Genomic DNA, 13,204 nt, shown 5'->3' on the forward strand with positions numbered 1-13,204 from the left:
GGGGGGACGGGGGCGGCAAGGGGGGACCCAGTGGGTGACCAGGAAGGGAGGGTTTCACCTGGAGGGCGATAGGCTTTTATTACTATCGCAACATACTACCCCTTTCACAGGATATCTGTCAGGCAGAGTAGCTGGCAAACACCAGTGCTGAGCAACCACTTGCTGCGCCATGGCTTGAACTGGTGGCTCCTCCAGTCCTGCGTGCTGCTTGAGCTCCTCTCTGCAGGCAAAGTCATTTTCTTGCAGGGTTTTTTCTGGTGCTGCTCTTCAGATGGTACAGTAAGTGTTTCACTTTTTTCTTTTTTCCACACAGGTGTCTTGAGGAAAAAATGAGCTTTATCTTCCTGTTTTGGGAGTTAAAGTTTCCAGTGTACCAGTTCACGGAGGAATTAATTTAACAAAGCTTGCTAATTTTAATTAGGTTTCATGATGACCAAGAGACAGAGGTGTGTAGGGTGTCAGCGTGTTCGTGGAAGGGGTGTGTATTTGGAGCTGTAATGTTTCCAGTGTGATGTTAAGTGGGGGATTAAGTACAAAGTACAACTCCCACAGCTACTCAGCTGAAATAGTCATTGCTCTCGGTTTCTTTCTTGACACACCTGTACAGGTACATGTAAAAGTAAAGCCTTTGACACTGTCTCCCACAGCATTCTCCTAGAGAAGCTGGCGGCTCACGGCCTAGACAGGTGCACTCTTCGCTGGGTAAAAAACTGGCTGGACGGCCGAGCCCAGAGAGTTGTGGTCAACGGAGTTAAATCCAGTTGGCGGCCGGTCACGAGTGGTGTTCCCCAGGGCTCAGTGCTGGGGCCGGTCTTGTTCAATATCTTTATCAACGATCTGGGTGAGGGGATCGAGTGCTCCCTCAGTAAGTTTGCAGACGACACCAAGTTGGGTGGGAGTGTTGATCTGCTGGAGGGTAGGAAGGCTCTGCAGAGGGACCTGGACAGGCTGGATCGATGGGCTGAGGCCAACTGTATGAGGTTCAACAAGGCTCAGTGTTGGGTCCTGCACTTGGGTCACAACCACCCCATGCAACGCTACAGGCTTGGGGAAGAGTGGCTGGAAAGCTGCCCAGAGGAAAAGGACCTGGGGGTGCTGGTTGACAGCCGGCTGAACATGAGCCGGCAGTGTGCCCAGGTGGCCAAGAAGGCCAACAGCATCCTGGCCTGTATCAGAAATAGTGTGGCCAGCAGGAGTAGGAGGTGATCGTGCCCCTGTACTCGGCACTGGTGAGGCCGCACCTCGAATCCTGTGTTCAGTTTTGGGCCCCTCACTACAAGAAGGACATGGAGGTGCTGGAGCATGTCCAGAGGAGGGCAACGAAGCTGGTGAAGGGCCTGGAGCACAAGTCTTATGAGGAGCGGCTGAGGGAACTGGGGTTGTTTAGCCTGGAGAAGGGGAGGTGAGGGGAGACCTCATCGCGCTCTACAACTACCTGAAAGGAGGTTGTAGTGAGGTGGGTGTTGGTCTCTTCTGTCACGTAACAAGCGATAGGACAAGAGGAAATGGCCTCAAGTTGTGCCAAGGGAGGTTTAGATGGGATATTAGGAAACATTTCTTTACTGAAAGAGTGACCAGGCCTTGGAACAGGCTGCCCAGGGAAGTGGTGGAGTCACCATCCCTGGAAGTATTTAAAAGACGTGTAGATGAGGCGCTTAGGGACATGGTTTAGTGGGCATGGTGGTGTTGGGTTGACGGTTGGACACGATGATCTTAGAGGTCTTTTCCAACCTGTATGATTCTATGATTCTATGTATGTGGTTTGGGGTGTTTTTGTAAGCCTCTCCGCCCGCAATTCTCCAGTGATGATCAAGCCAAGGCCCCCCAGTCACAACCGGCTTGGGCACTGTCCCTGGCAGTGGGAGCAGCAGCTCCCCCTTCTCCATCCTTCCGTGGAGAGTCACTGGAGGTGAAGGGCCTCTGGCTTGCTGAAGGGCCTCTCCCCAGGTGGTTGAGGCTGATGCCTTGCACGGGTCTGAAACTTTACAGGGACTGAGCAGCTCATTTTGGAAACCTCTGCCTTAAAATGTTTGCCACATATGTCTGAAGTACCCTCTGGCTGAGGCAGGTACAGAAGAGAGTCCTGCACTCCATGCCGCCACGTTCTGTGTCTCCCCTTTTCCGCCAGCCCCTCCTGTCTGCAGCAGCCGAGCTGAAGGTTTTGAAGACAAGTCACTTTTATTGTACCACCCCGATCCGTCTCCCAGGGAGCTTCATGTTGTGAGCTGAATGACACGTTAGTCTCTTTTGGGAAAAAAAATAGATTTTAGCATAATGCATATTCATGAAGCTGCATTGTGGTTGCTGTGACAACCTCACCACTGGCAGGCAAGATCGGTATGTTGAACTTCTGTCTCCAGTCCCCATGCTGTACCGTAGTGCACGTTACACAGCTTTCCACTTCCCCCCCCCGTCAGCGGACAGTTTAAATTGTTTCAGAGTTGATGCTTAGTTAGTAGCTGCATCTAGTTAAGCCTGCAACACCAAAGAACAACTTCCTGCTTGTTTCTGACCCGTGTTAATCGAGTGTTGCTTCTGCCAGCAGTCCATAACGCAGAGGAGATGATTCTGGTGGGATTTTCTTTGTTCATCTCCCTTTAAGCTCAAGGGAAAAATAAACCTGAATTACTAAGCAAAATATTTCACCACACCATAGGTAGCGTAACTGGTAACTTCATCTGTCATGCAAAAAACCCCTGACAAAGTCTATCCCCTTAGTCTGTCCTTATCTAGTCTAGTCTATCCCTAGGGTTTTAAGGACTCCTGACCCTGAAGGGTTGAGAGCTTTTAGTAGGTGTTACTCAGAACCAGAAAGCAGTTTGCTCTGTATATGCATGACATCATTTTATGACCCTGGGGCCAAGGGTGATGTAATTGGAGGAAGACTTTACCAGGCTGTGATGCTAAGGCGGTGACTAATTTCAGGATGAACCTGTGACGGGTTGAGCGTGGGGAGAGCTCAGATCTGAAGGTCAAGCCCTGCGTGTTTGTTGATGTTGGAAATTGAGGGCACTTGAGCAATGCTTGTAACTTTTGGAGAGTGTTTGTAAGCTGCTCTTGACCAGTCCAGCTGAATGTTTGGCCCACTGCTGTTTCTTGGTTTCCAATGAGAAATGATGACATCGTTCTATACAGAGAACGTAACGTGTAGGTGTAGTCCTGGGTGACAAAAGTCTCACATGGGTGCCATTCATGAAAGGGCTATTTTGAGTGAGGTTTGTGTCCCTTCTGTGTGCTTGAGTGTCTTGTTGAGTTGAGCTTAATGTAAAGTTTCTTGAAAGGTGCCAACTTCATCCATACAAAACCATTCCCTGTTGCTCAAGGGTAAGGTTTGGCTTTCTTCACAGATGTGAGCCTTCAGGAGAGCGAGTTGGGAGAAGTGTGTGCACAGGGGGAAGAAAAGCTGAGCAGACAAGCAGCTCTCAAGTACAGGCAGTTGATCTTTCCCTGGTTAGTTTCTTAAATATTAATAAGTACAAAATGTTCAGACAGTGACTTGAGATGAGATTCTGCCCATTAAAATGAGAAATTGGGGAGGAAAAAATCGTGTAGCAAGAGGGAACTTTTTGCACAGAGCAGTATATAGAGCTGGACCATGAATCTGTTGTAGGCTTAGATGTACTCACTGAGGTTTCCAGTTTTAGTTAGACATGTCCAGAATAAAACACACCAAGCTTTGTTTTCAGTATCAGTTGGTATGTGGATCGCCTGAGTGTATCTTCTTGTGTTCCTGCTCTCCTGTCAGCTCTTCTAGGATAATACACAGGAGCATTTCAGTGAAGAAGTAATGAATACCTAGCGTAATCCTGATACTTTCCACTCCCTCAATTTGCACGTCCCTCCCTCACGATAAGACCAAAACACCCTGGTGTTGACACCGTGTCTGTATTTGTTCATCCACGCCCAGCCTGGCTTTTCTTGGATACCAGAGCTCTCACCTCGGACTTCTGCAGAAAGACATTGTGAGATTAAAAGGAGAATGTGAAGGAGATGGGGTGTGAAGATGAGAACTAGGGGTATGCTAGATTTGCTTCAACTCCAATGTCATCTTCAGCTTTCTGAAACGCTGTTTTTCTAGCAAAAGGAACGCAGGTGCTTTGAAGGTTACTTTGCTGTGTCATAGTCATGTGTGGCCTTTTTGACCTAAATCATGAAATTCATCCATGATGTTTTAGTGGTTTTTTTTTGTTGTTTTTTCCCGCAGGCTCTGGATGAACACTTACTGAGGCAATGCTGTTTGTGTGTATTGGGTTTGCGTTTCATTAACAGCTAAGGAAAACTGAATCGCTGTGTTGCGAAGCAGTCCTTTCTCTGACAAAGCACACATGAAGATACATCTGTTCAATCTCTGCCCGGTCTACCAGGCTACATACTCTTACTCAGCGTATTCTTGTGTGAAAACTGGATGAAACAGCAGAAACCCAAAACCTATAAGCCGTTTGTAGGAGACTCTGGGGTGAGTTAAGGCGGATTTCAGACCGCAGCGGTGCACTGAGTGCTGCCCTTCCCCGAGTTCCCTCCTCCCTTCTGCATCCCAACCTCCTCCACATTCACGCAAGAGCAGAGCATGGAGGGAGCAGTGGCACGAAGGGGTGGGGGGGTGTCCATAGGAGCAAGCCCCATAACTGATACGCTTCCAGACTACGCTGGCAGGCTGACTCTTGTTGTTCCCCAGCAGCTGGTTGTCTCCTTGGTAAAGCCTCTCTGTAAACATAGGCAGAAAAAGCTGTGCTAGATCTCCATATGATTTTTATGTGAAAGTTAGGGAAAACTTGATTTTTCTCTACTTAGCATAAGTTTGGAATGTGTGCGTATGTTGCTTTGGGGTTTTGGATCTTGATATATTCACTTAAACTGAATGTCTGACAGTTATTTGGGGGTTAATTGAGGGTTTTCATATTAGGTCCAAATAAAGTAATCTCTTTTCTGGCCCTCTGTAAAAGGAATAAAACCTCAGCCTTGAAGGATTTGCTTTAGCAACTAGATATTAATAGCAATTAAAAAAACCACCTTTAAAGTTGATTTTAGTTTTGTTCGTTTTTTTTTTAGATGTGGAAAATATAGACCTTTTTCACTAATCAAGCCCTGTATACATAAACTGCTGCCTAGTTTTTTACTAGATGGTTTGGGACTTCAGGATAATTTTTACAGGCTGCTGTTTAATTTTGCTGCTTTGACCTCGGCTACTGCAACAAGAGAAATAAAAGCCACCTTCTTAAAACCTGGGTGCCTGAATAGCCTTGTTTGTAAGCATGTTAATGTAAGATATCCTTACTATATTATGACAGAGGGCTTGCTAGTATTACTAGATCTGGCTGAGGTGCAACAAAGTTGGACCTAAACCAGTCTTTCAGAGTCGGCGTCTGCCTTACTGTGCTCTGCAGCACTTTCTGTTATAGCGTTGAATGTGGGAAAGATCTCCTGTTGCTTACATTAATGGTAGGGTGTTTGTATGCAGAAATAAACTTGATTGGGGAGGATGGATTTGATTTTTATTTTGCTCAAGTTAATAATTTGCAAGCACAATACCAGTCTTAATTCTTATTTATAGCTTGTTTGTTGTATGGTAGAGAGAACGATTATTGTCACGTATATGACAGTGTTGGGAAATGAGAGTGTTTACAACGCATGGAGTTAAAATAGTTGTATTTATTATGATTTCACAGTATTTGTTTATGGTTGGTCTGAAAGCAGAAGGAGATGCAGGTCTGCATTCAGACTCTGAGCTCTGCATGTGCAAAACTGCGTGTTGGTTTTGGTGTTGCTGGTATGGGGAGTTACTAGAAACAGCCTGAAACTTAGAGCCGAGCCAGCTGAGGCCAGGATGTGGATGGGTAGTTGGGAGAGGGTGAGGGGATGAATAGTGATGATGGTGAAGCAAGTGTTTTTGATATTTACTTACTAAATAAATAAAGCTTATTCTAGGTCAGATTCTGGTCTTGCGTTTTACAAAAGCTTCCTCAAGCTTATCTAAATTTGACCCAAGCCACTTGGAATACAAAGTCGCTGAGAAGCTTTTTTCTAGTGAGCCTGAAACTGCTGAAATGTCGCCGTATTTATTGATCTTTATCTAAAAAAAAAAAGTTGCTGGTTGCAAGAACAGGCTGCTGACTTAAAAGCCTGTCTCAGATCGCGCATTTGGCTGGAGGCCAGATAATGAGTTTCTATAGGAGCTTGTTGGCAAGCTTAGGTTAATCTAATGTAACTGTAAGTAATCTGGGAGCCTGGTACACTCAAAACAATTTTTAGACAAAATGATCTTATTGTTTTTAAATTATAATTGAGCAGATATTTTTATATAACAGCTTCTTGTACTTAAAGCACTTAAAAAAAAGCCTAGGAATATGATTCTTTACTATTTCCTCTTTTAATGGTCAACCTTCTGAATAATACTTTAAAAATATTGACACTGATGACATCACTTTTTGCTATCTGCTGTGTTACGGAATGGAAACTGATTGTGTTCAGTGGAGTGATCTGTTAGTGCTTTAAAGAAAGGTTTGCTTTTTTAAAAGACCAGGTGGTAACACACTTAAGGGTAGGTACATCAGTTTTACCAGTAAAAAATACCATAAATATGTTCATGGGTACTTCTGTCGGCCAGGTTATTCTGTGACTAGGGCTGAAATGCATGAACCATCCTAGGAGGAGGCTGGATGGTTGTGTTCCCTCGGGACGTTGTGTTCCCAAACGGTGTCCAACCCCAGCAGTTACACCGCTGGGCGTTTTCACCGGCCTCATGGGTCTTTCATTCTTTGTTGCCTGAAGGCAAAGCTTGAAGAGAAGGGTTGGAGATTGCTCTGTCTTAAGATGTTTTTGTTGCCTCTCACTTCTTTTGTGTTCCAACCCCAGCAGTTACACCGCTGGGCGTTTTCACCGGCCTCATGGGTCTTTCATTCTTTGTTGCCTGAAGGCAAAGCTTGAAGAGAAGGGTTGGAGATTGCTCTGTCTTAAGATGTTTTTGTTGCCTCTCACTTCTTTTGTGTGATAAGTGAATGTGAATCCACTCTAAGGGGAGAACTGAATTCAGATCTTGAAATGTCCACTGAAGTGCTGTATATGTCAGGCTATAAAAAAAGGTCCAGATCCAGCCCTGGTCTGTGAGGAGCGGTGGATAAATGTGGCTTTAACAGGAGAATGCTGAGGTTTCCTGATTCTGCCCAGGACAGCAATGCTCATCTGCAGCCTTAAGTTAACTACTCCATCCGTAAGAGGGATGGAGAAGGCTTGGGATCATGCTTGTCCTCTGTTGGTGTGGGCTGATGAGTGCCAACCAGAAAAAGGGATAGCAGTCTACCATCCTTATTATTTCTTCGTATAGCTGTATCATTAGTGACAGTATGGATGATGAACAAAGGGGGTTTGGTTTACAACTGGTTTGCTGTAGTTCTGACTTACATGGTATGTAAAACTGGTTGATGAGATCTTTGAGATGGGAGGCAGCGTGATACGGTTGTGCCGGTGCTTATCAGAGGTTTAAACTTCCCTGATAGCATTTGTTCTCTAGTTGCTATTAATAGTGGGGCCTAGAGATATTTCTGGATGTGATAGCTGACAAGTTTCTTCATCAAATAGTCAATGAATGAGCAAGAAGTGCTTCTATTTTAAACTTAACTTTGACAAGTAATAGAACTTCAAAGAAAAGCTGTTCATAGAAAATAACCTTGGTGTGAGTTACTGCAGGTGATTCTCTTTAAGTGAAATATTAAACACAGGGCTGCAACTTTAAGCATCTCTGATAAAGGAAGAGTTTTGTGGGATATTTTTGCCAGCTGCGCTATAGGGGATTTGTATTAGTTTCAAACTAATGTGTTTAAGTGAAGGGTGCTAATAAACCTTGGCAGAGGTGCAAACTGAGGCAGATTTTGAAGGGAACGATCTGGTTTGAACTTGGTGTGAATAGTCACTGCCAAAGCGTTAGGGTAAGCAGAGAATCCTCAGGGAAAGGCGAAGAGCTCTGTTGAAAAGAGGTTTGTGTTGGGAGGTGAGAATTGCCTCAAGTGCAAAGGCTGTGGGAGCCAGCAGCAAAAGGCTCTTCTTTCTTGCTCTTTATTTATACGCCTGAAGTGATGCATGTCTAGATCTGCCTTTTGCTTTTTCATCTCACGCCAGTGCCTGGGATGATGTGCCGTGAAGCTAAGCATGTTTTTAATGAAGAGGAGGGCAATGTTGACCATAGGGAATAAAGGATAGTAACAGGAACAAGTGCCTCAAAATAAATTTTTACCACTGCAAAAGTCCATTTGGGAGGGTGTTGTGGCACCCTCCAAATGGAACGCTCTGAGCTGAGAAACAGAGTTTGTAGGAGAGAAAATTGTGTCTGGTTTGTTACAAACTGCCAGAGCGGTAGCTTGCTGGAGTGGCAGAAAAGGAACAAAGTTGTTTTTTTGTTTTTGTTTTTGTTTTTTTAAAGAGATGGAGCTTGGGTACAGAGCGTGATACGTGTAGAGCATTGAATCAGAGCGATTCGGTGGGTCTGGTTTAAATCAGAAATGATACAATGCAGTGTCTTGGAAAGCTACCATTACAATCAGTTTACATACATTAATTAAGCTTTCTTCTGTTGGCTTTTAAAAAGCAAAATGCTTCTCCCAATACAATTTATGATTTATAATTTAAGTATTGCTCATGTCAAATACTGACTCTGGAAGTGAAATGTCCTGGGCATTTCTTGTTCCTCCAGATGCCGTGGCATCTGCACGTTCTGCAAAAATACTGGCTGCGCTGTTTCTCTTACAGTAAGGTTTTGGTCATGCTGGTTTAAAAAAAAAAGTGAAAGCATCACTAATAAAGTGATGATTCTTTGAGTCTCTAATAGAAATCTAGCAAAGGGTATACAAGATTGTCAGTAGTGGTAATTTTAAGGATCTTGGCAGTGCATTTGAATGTGGTTTATGGTTGATTTCAACAATCTCTAGTTTTTAGTGGGATCTTCTGCATGGATCTGTCTGGTGGCTTTCTTCAATAAACCCTTGGTACTTTCTGTTTTCTTAGCCTGAAGCAGTAGGGAGATATGTTAGCCTTGCTACCCTTTTGCACCAGTTTTTCTGGGAATTTAAAGATTGGTTGTGAAGCTTAGTGGATTTTCATGTCTTTGATTAGAAGTATCAGCAAGTTGAAGAATGTGGACTTAGCAGCTAAACTTTTTTTTTGTTTCAAGTAACCTGTTAGGAACTGGCTTCCTAATCTATCTTTGGAGTGCAGGTTGTTAGCTTGCGCCCATTCTGACTTGCGTTAAAAATAGCCATGAGAAAGAGGCCATAATAGTGTGGGAAGATGGTAAATCATCAACTACTGAAAAACAAACCATGCATCTGTTACACTGTGGAAAAAAAAATGCCTGGTAAAAAGCTAAGCTGCAGCATCTTTTTCCTCCAGTGGCAGGAAGGCCCTTGAAAGATGGTTAGAAGTAGTTAGTGATTAGAATGCGTGTTTAGGTTTAGGTCTATTGCAAGCTTTCTAAAGTACTCTTGATGTCTTGTTTCTTGCAGAGACTCCAACCGTCATGTTAAGGTAAAGCAGAAAAGTGCAGTGCTGAACATGCTAAAGAAGTTGGACAAAATAAGGTTCAGAGGTCACAAGAGAGATGAGTTCCTTGATTTAGCAGAGTCTCCAAATGCTTCAGACACTGAATGTGGAGATGAAATCCCGGTGAAAATACCTCGAACATCAACTCGAGACAATGAAGAGCTGAGAGACCCTGTAAGTACTTGATTTAAGTATTGTTATATTATATTATATAGTTGTCAGACAGGAAAATAACAGAAATTAATAATTCTTTGTCCCTATATTTTGCATTTAACACTTGAAGATTTGTGGACTAGGAAGTAAGCTTCTAGTAATAGGCTTCCATTTTGTGGAAAGATCAAATTAATTTCTTAGTATTAGGGTTCCCTGTCCCTATTATGGATTTTAGATGTTGTGGGTTGACAGGTTGTGCTTGGATGTGCTTCTGAATGCTGTCTGGTTTTTGTTTGTTTTGTTGAATTACTAATGAACAGGTCTGAAGGAAAGACTTCTTTTCAGTCTGAGAAGCTCAGGTCTGCTCAAATGGCACTGGCCAGGACTGTAGGGATACGACTTCTCGTGGCTTCATTAGAGTTAAAGGGTCACACCACCTTGTTCTTCACTGCAGTGTTGTATCCAGTAATGCTTCCATGCTATAGGGCTGGTTTAAACCTATGCAGGAGGTGAGCAAGACTCTTCAGGTGCTAAAACTTTTTGGTGCTTGTAAGCAGAAGCACTCAAACAGACCTACCTTTTTAAGACACTGTTTCAGGAAAAGTTAAATATTGGTTAAAAAAAATAAAAATCCTGGTTTAACTGTTAAAAAATGGCTGTGGATCCTTGAGCATGGAGTGCTACAATCTAAATTACAATTGTCCATTTAACTGTATTCTAGAATGTGACTTGGAAGGCAGAATTTGTACCACGCTATTTGGAAACTCACCGTGCAGTTTTTATCCCCAAAATGCGGTCAGGCTGTTGTCTGAAAGCTCATTTCTAGAAGCACAGGGCTTGCTCGCCCTAAGTGTTAAACTAAAAGACTTCAGACTGTATATGCTTAAGCATTTCCTTTGGGGTTGGCAGCTTGTATCCTGTTCTGTAGCTCTTAGGTTTTTTAAATTTAAGTGGGCTTCTCTGGTATCACATACAATCCTGCTTATATGGAGCTCTTCTGCCAGAATTTTTTTCCTATGATCATGGAGCAAACAAGTGGTAATGACAGAGCATTTTTCGGTCACAAAAAGTCTATTGTATGCAAATCCTCAAGCTCCTCAGACAAGGAAGGTCTGTTGAATGCCTTTCCTTTGCTCTTATTCTACTGAAGAACTCTGTCATTTGTTAATTGTGTATACATATTGTGTATACTGGGACTAATCTGTGCTGCTGCCCTTCCAACATGGTATTTTCTGAGTTTTTTGTAGGTAAATACTGGCTTATTTTCATTAAACTTAAGGCATTATATTTATGCGTGGAGAGCAGGGAATACCCTCTGTATCTCATCAGAAGGATCAGGATGGCAGAACTAGAAGCTATAGAAAGATCTGTCTTAAACCCTAGATGCTATTTTCTGCATTTCTTCAGGAGGATAGTAGCTCCAGGATGGTACGGCTGAGGGAATAGAGAGGTAAACCTACAGCTTTGACTAGTTATAAAGCCTTACAGCTACACATCTGCAGTGATGGTCTCTGTTTTCTCAAATTGTTGAGCTCTGCGTGCTGAGAAGGTAATTTGAGGAGAAACACTGTGCTTTCTGGCTGATTATGAACTGCTAAGTAGGCTGTTGTGATCTAAGTCCTTGGGATACAGTTGAGTATAGTTCTTTAAAACGGAGAAAGGAATAGAGGAAAGCACCAACAGCATCAGACTTCTTGTTTTGCCCTGCTCCTGATGTTTGGGAGCTCCAAACCCAGTGTGATGCTGGAACAGCCCGAGAGCAGCAGCTGTGTTACAGATAGGAGCAAAATAAGCAAACTTGTATGAGGAAGGAGGTCTGACGCATAAGGGATAAATTTCAGATGGGAAGTTTAGGGGATTAGCACTTGGCCCTCACAGACATCTGCCCACTAAGTGCTGCTGCCCATCCATAAAACGGAGAAGAAATAATTCCCTGTGCTGCAGAGGTGCCGGGAGTAAAGAAAGTAATGCTTGTATATTTAAGTCAATATTAAAATAGTGGCTGAGATCGTGTGAACAGGGCGATTCTGAATTATGTCTCTGTTTCTTACTGAGATCACATGGTTGAATTGTGCCTGAATTGTTTTTAGTTCAGTAACTAAAACTCAAATCTTAAATTGCTTATACAGGGTGGTTTTCTTTTATAGGCTCTGTAAGCAACTTAGTGTTATATTCTTACTACATTGATCGTGAGAAGACCAAGCCTTGTTGGTTTCTTCCTGTTTAATACCTTTGGGGAAGTGTTGAAAGCATACAAAAGTCAATGCAAGTCTTGTGCATAGATTGAAGTTAGGCTGCATGTCTTTTCAGATAGATGTAAGCTGTACTATGCTTCCACTTCTGTTGCTTCACTGTTCCTATTAAAATCTGAAGACAGAACTGGTGGGCTTGAAAGAGCAAGATTGGTGGCTTGGAACTGAGCATAGGCATGCAAAATTTGAGTCCTGATCCCCTTATCTGCATCTTCAATACATAGATGTCTCTGCCTCCACTGTCAGCCATTCCCTTGACAAAGGCTTCATCTCTGACCCTCTCTACTTCGTTGTTTGGTTTTTTTTGTTCCTCCCCCCTCTGGTGTAATCATTACGGAGGCATTAAAGAAAGATCTCTGTCTATTAGAACAGTACAGCACAGTCATATGAATGAAAGGCCCTTCTGTACTGCGCCTCAAGGGTATGTAGTGCACTTAGAAATGTGCACATTAGGTGCCTCTTCTTTATGTGTATGTCTGAACTTGACAAGCATGTGCAAAGACTTGCCACAAATGGAGGGTTTAGAGTAAAAAGCCTTGTCATAAAAGCTTGTTATTGCAGAACCCTGACCATCTGCAAAGAAGAGCATCCTCTGTTGTACACCTCCAACAAGTGAAGTGAATGGTCAGTCCCAGGCCACAGATACAGCAGTGGGACTTAGTCCCAACACTTCACATGTCTTACTGAAGTAGCACCTGCAAAATTTACACCCCGTGGAAGGACAGAAAGGATGGCCAGATGAGGTTATCTTATATTCTTTATCTTAAAACTGTGAGGTTTACCTGTTTAGTTCAATGATAAGCATCCTAACTTGTGTTTGGGTAAAGCACACAGCTAGCTCCTGATAGGAGAGCCCTGAGATTGGAAAGATTTGTTACTTTCCCTTGAATTCTCCTCAATGGTTTCTGAAACTTTTTGTTCAAAAGGTGTCTTACTCTTAATTTGAGCTAGTTTGGTCTCAACTTACAGGCTGGCTTTTGGCTTGCGTGGGTACTTTTCCCCCTCTCATTTAAGTGCCCTGACTACCAGGTATGTCTTGGATAGCAGGTACTTTCTTGGGTCTCTGGGGGTACTTGGACACTGTGATCAGGTTGTTGCCAAGACAGCCATGTTGGTTAACAAATTAACTCTTTGCTAAGCATCTCTCTCAGTTCCTGAATGGCTTCCCAGATTTCTTCCTCCCTTCCCTCTTTACCATAGGTGGTTGGCTGTTTTTTTTAAAGCAAGGACATTCAGCACTGTATGCAGCACTGTTATTTCTGCATTGCTTT

At 43.3% G+C, this 13,204-nt stretch overlaps 1 protein-coding gene across 2 annotated transcripts in view; it reads left to right on the forward strand.

Moving 5' to 3' along the window:
* The window catches only part of GRAMD4 (GRAM domain containing 4), a 78,518-nt gene that overhangs the window by 17,348 nt on the left and 47,966 nt on the right, over positions 1–13,204 (forward strand). For both annotated transcript variants that reach the window (XM_075145993.1, XM_075146001.1), the window contains exon 2: positions 9,492–9,702. In XM_075145993.1, coding sequence (XP_075002094.1) covers positions 9,492–9,702 — 211 coding nt within the window. The remainder of the gene's footprint in view (positions 1–9,491; positions 9,703–13,204) is intronic.

This window comes from Calonectris borealis, chromosome 1 (assembly GCF_964195595.1).
Source record: "Calonectris borealis chromosome 1, bCalBor7.hap1.2, whole genome shotgun sequence".
Classification (NCBI taxonomy): domain Eukaryota; kingdom Metazoa; phylum Chordata; class Aves; order Procellariiformes; family Procellariidae; genus Calonectris; species Calonectris borealis.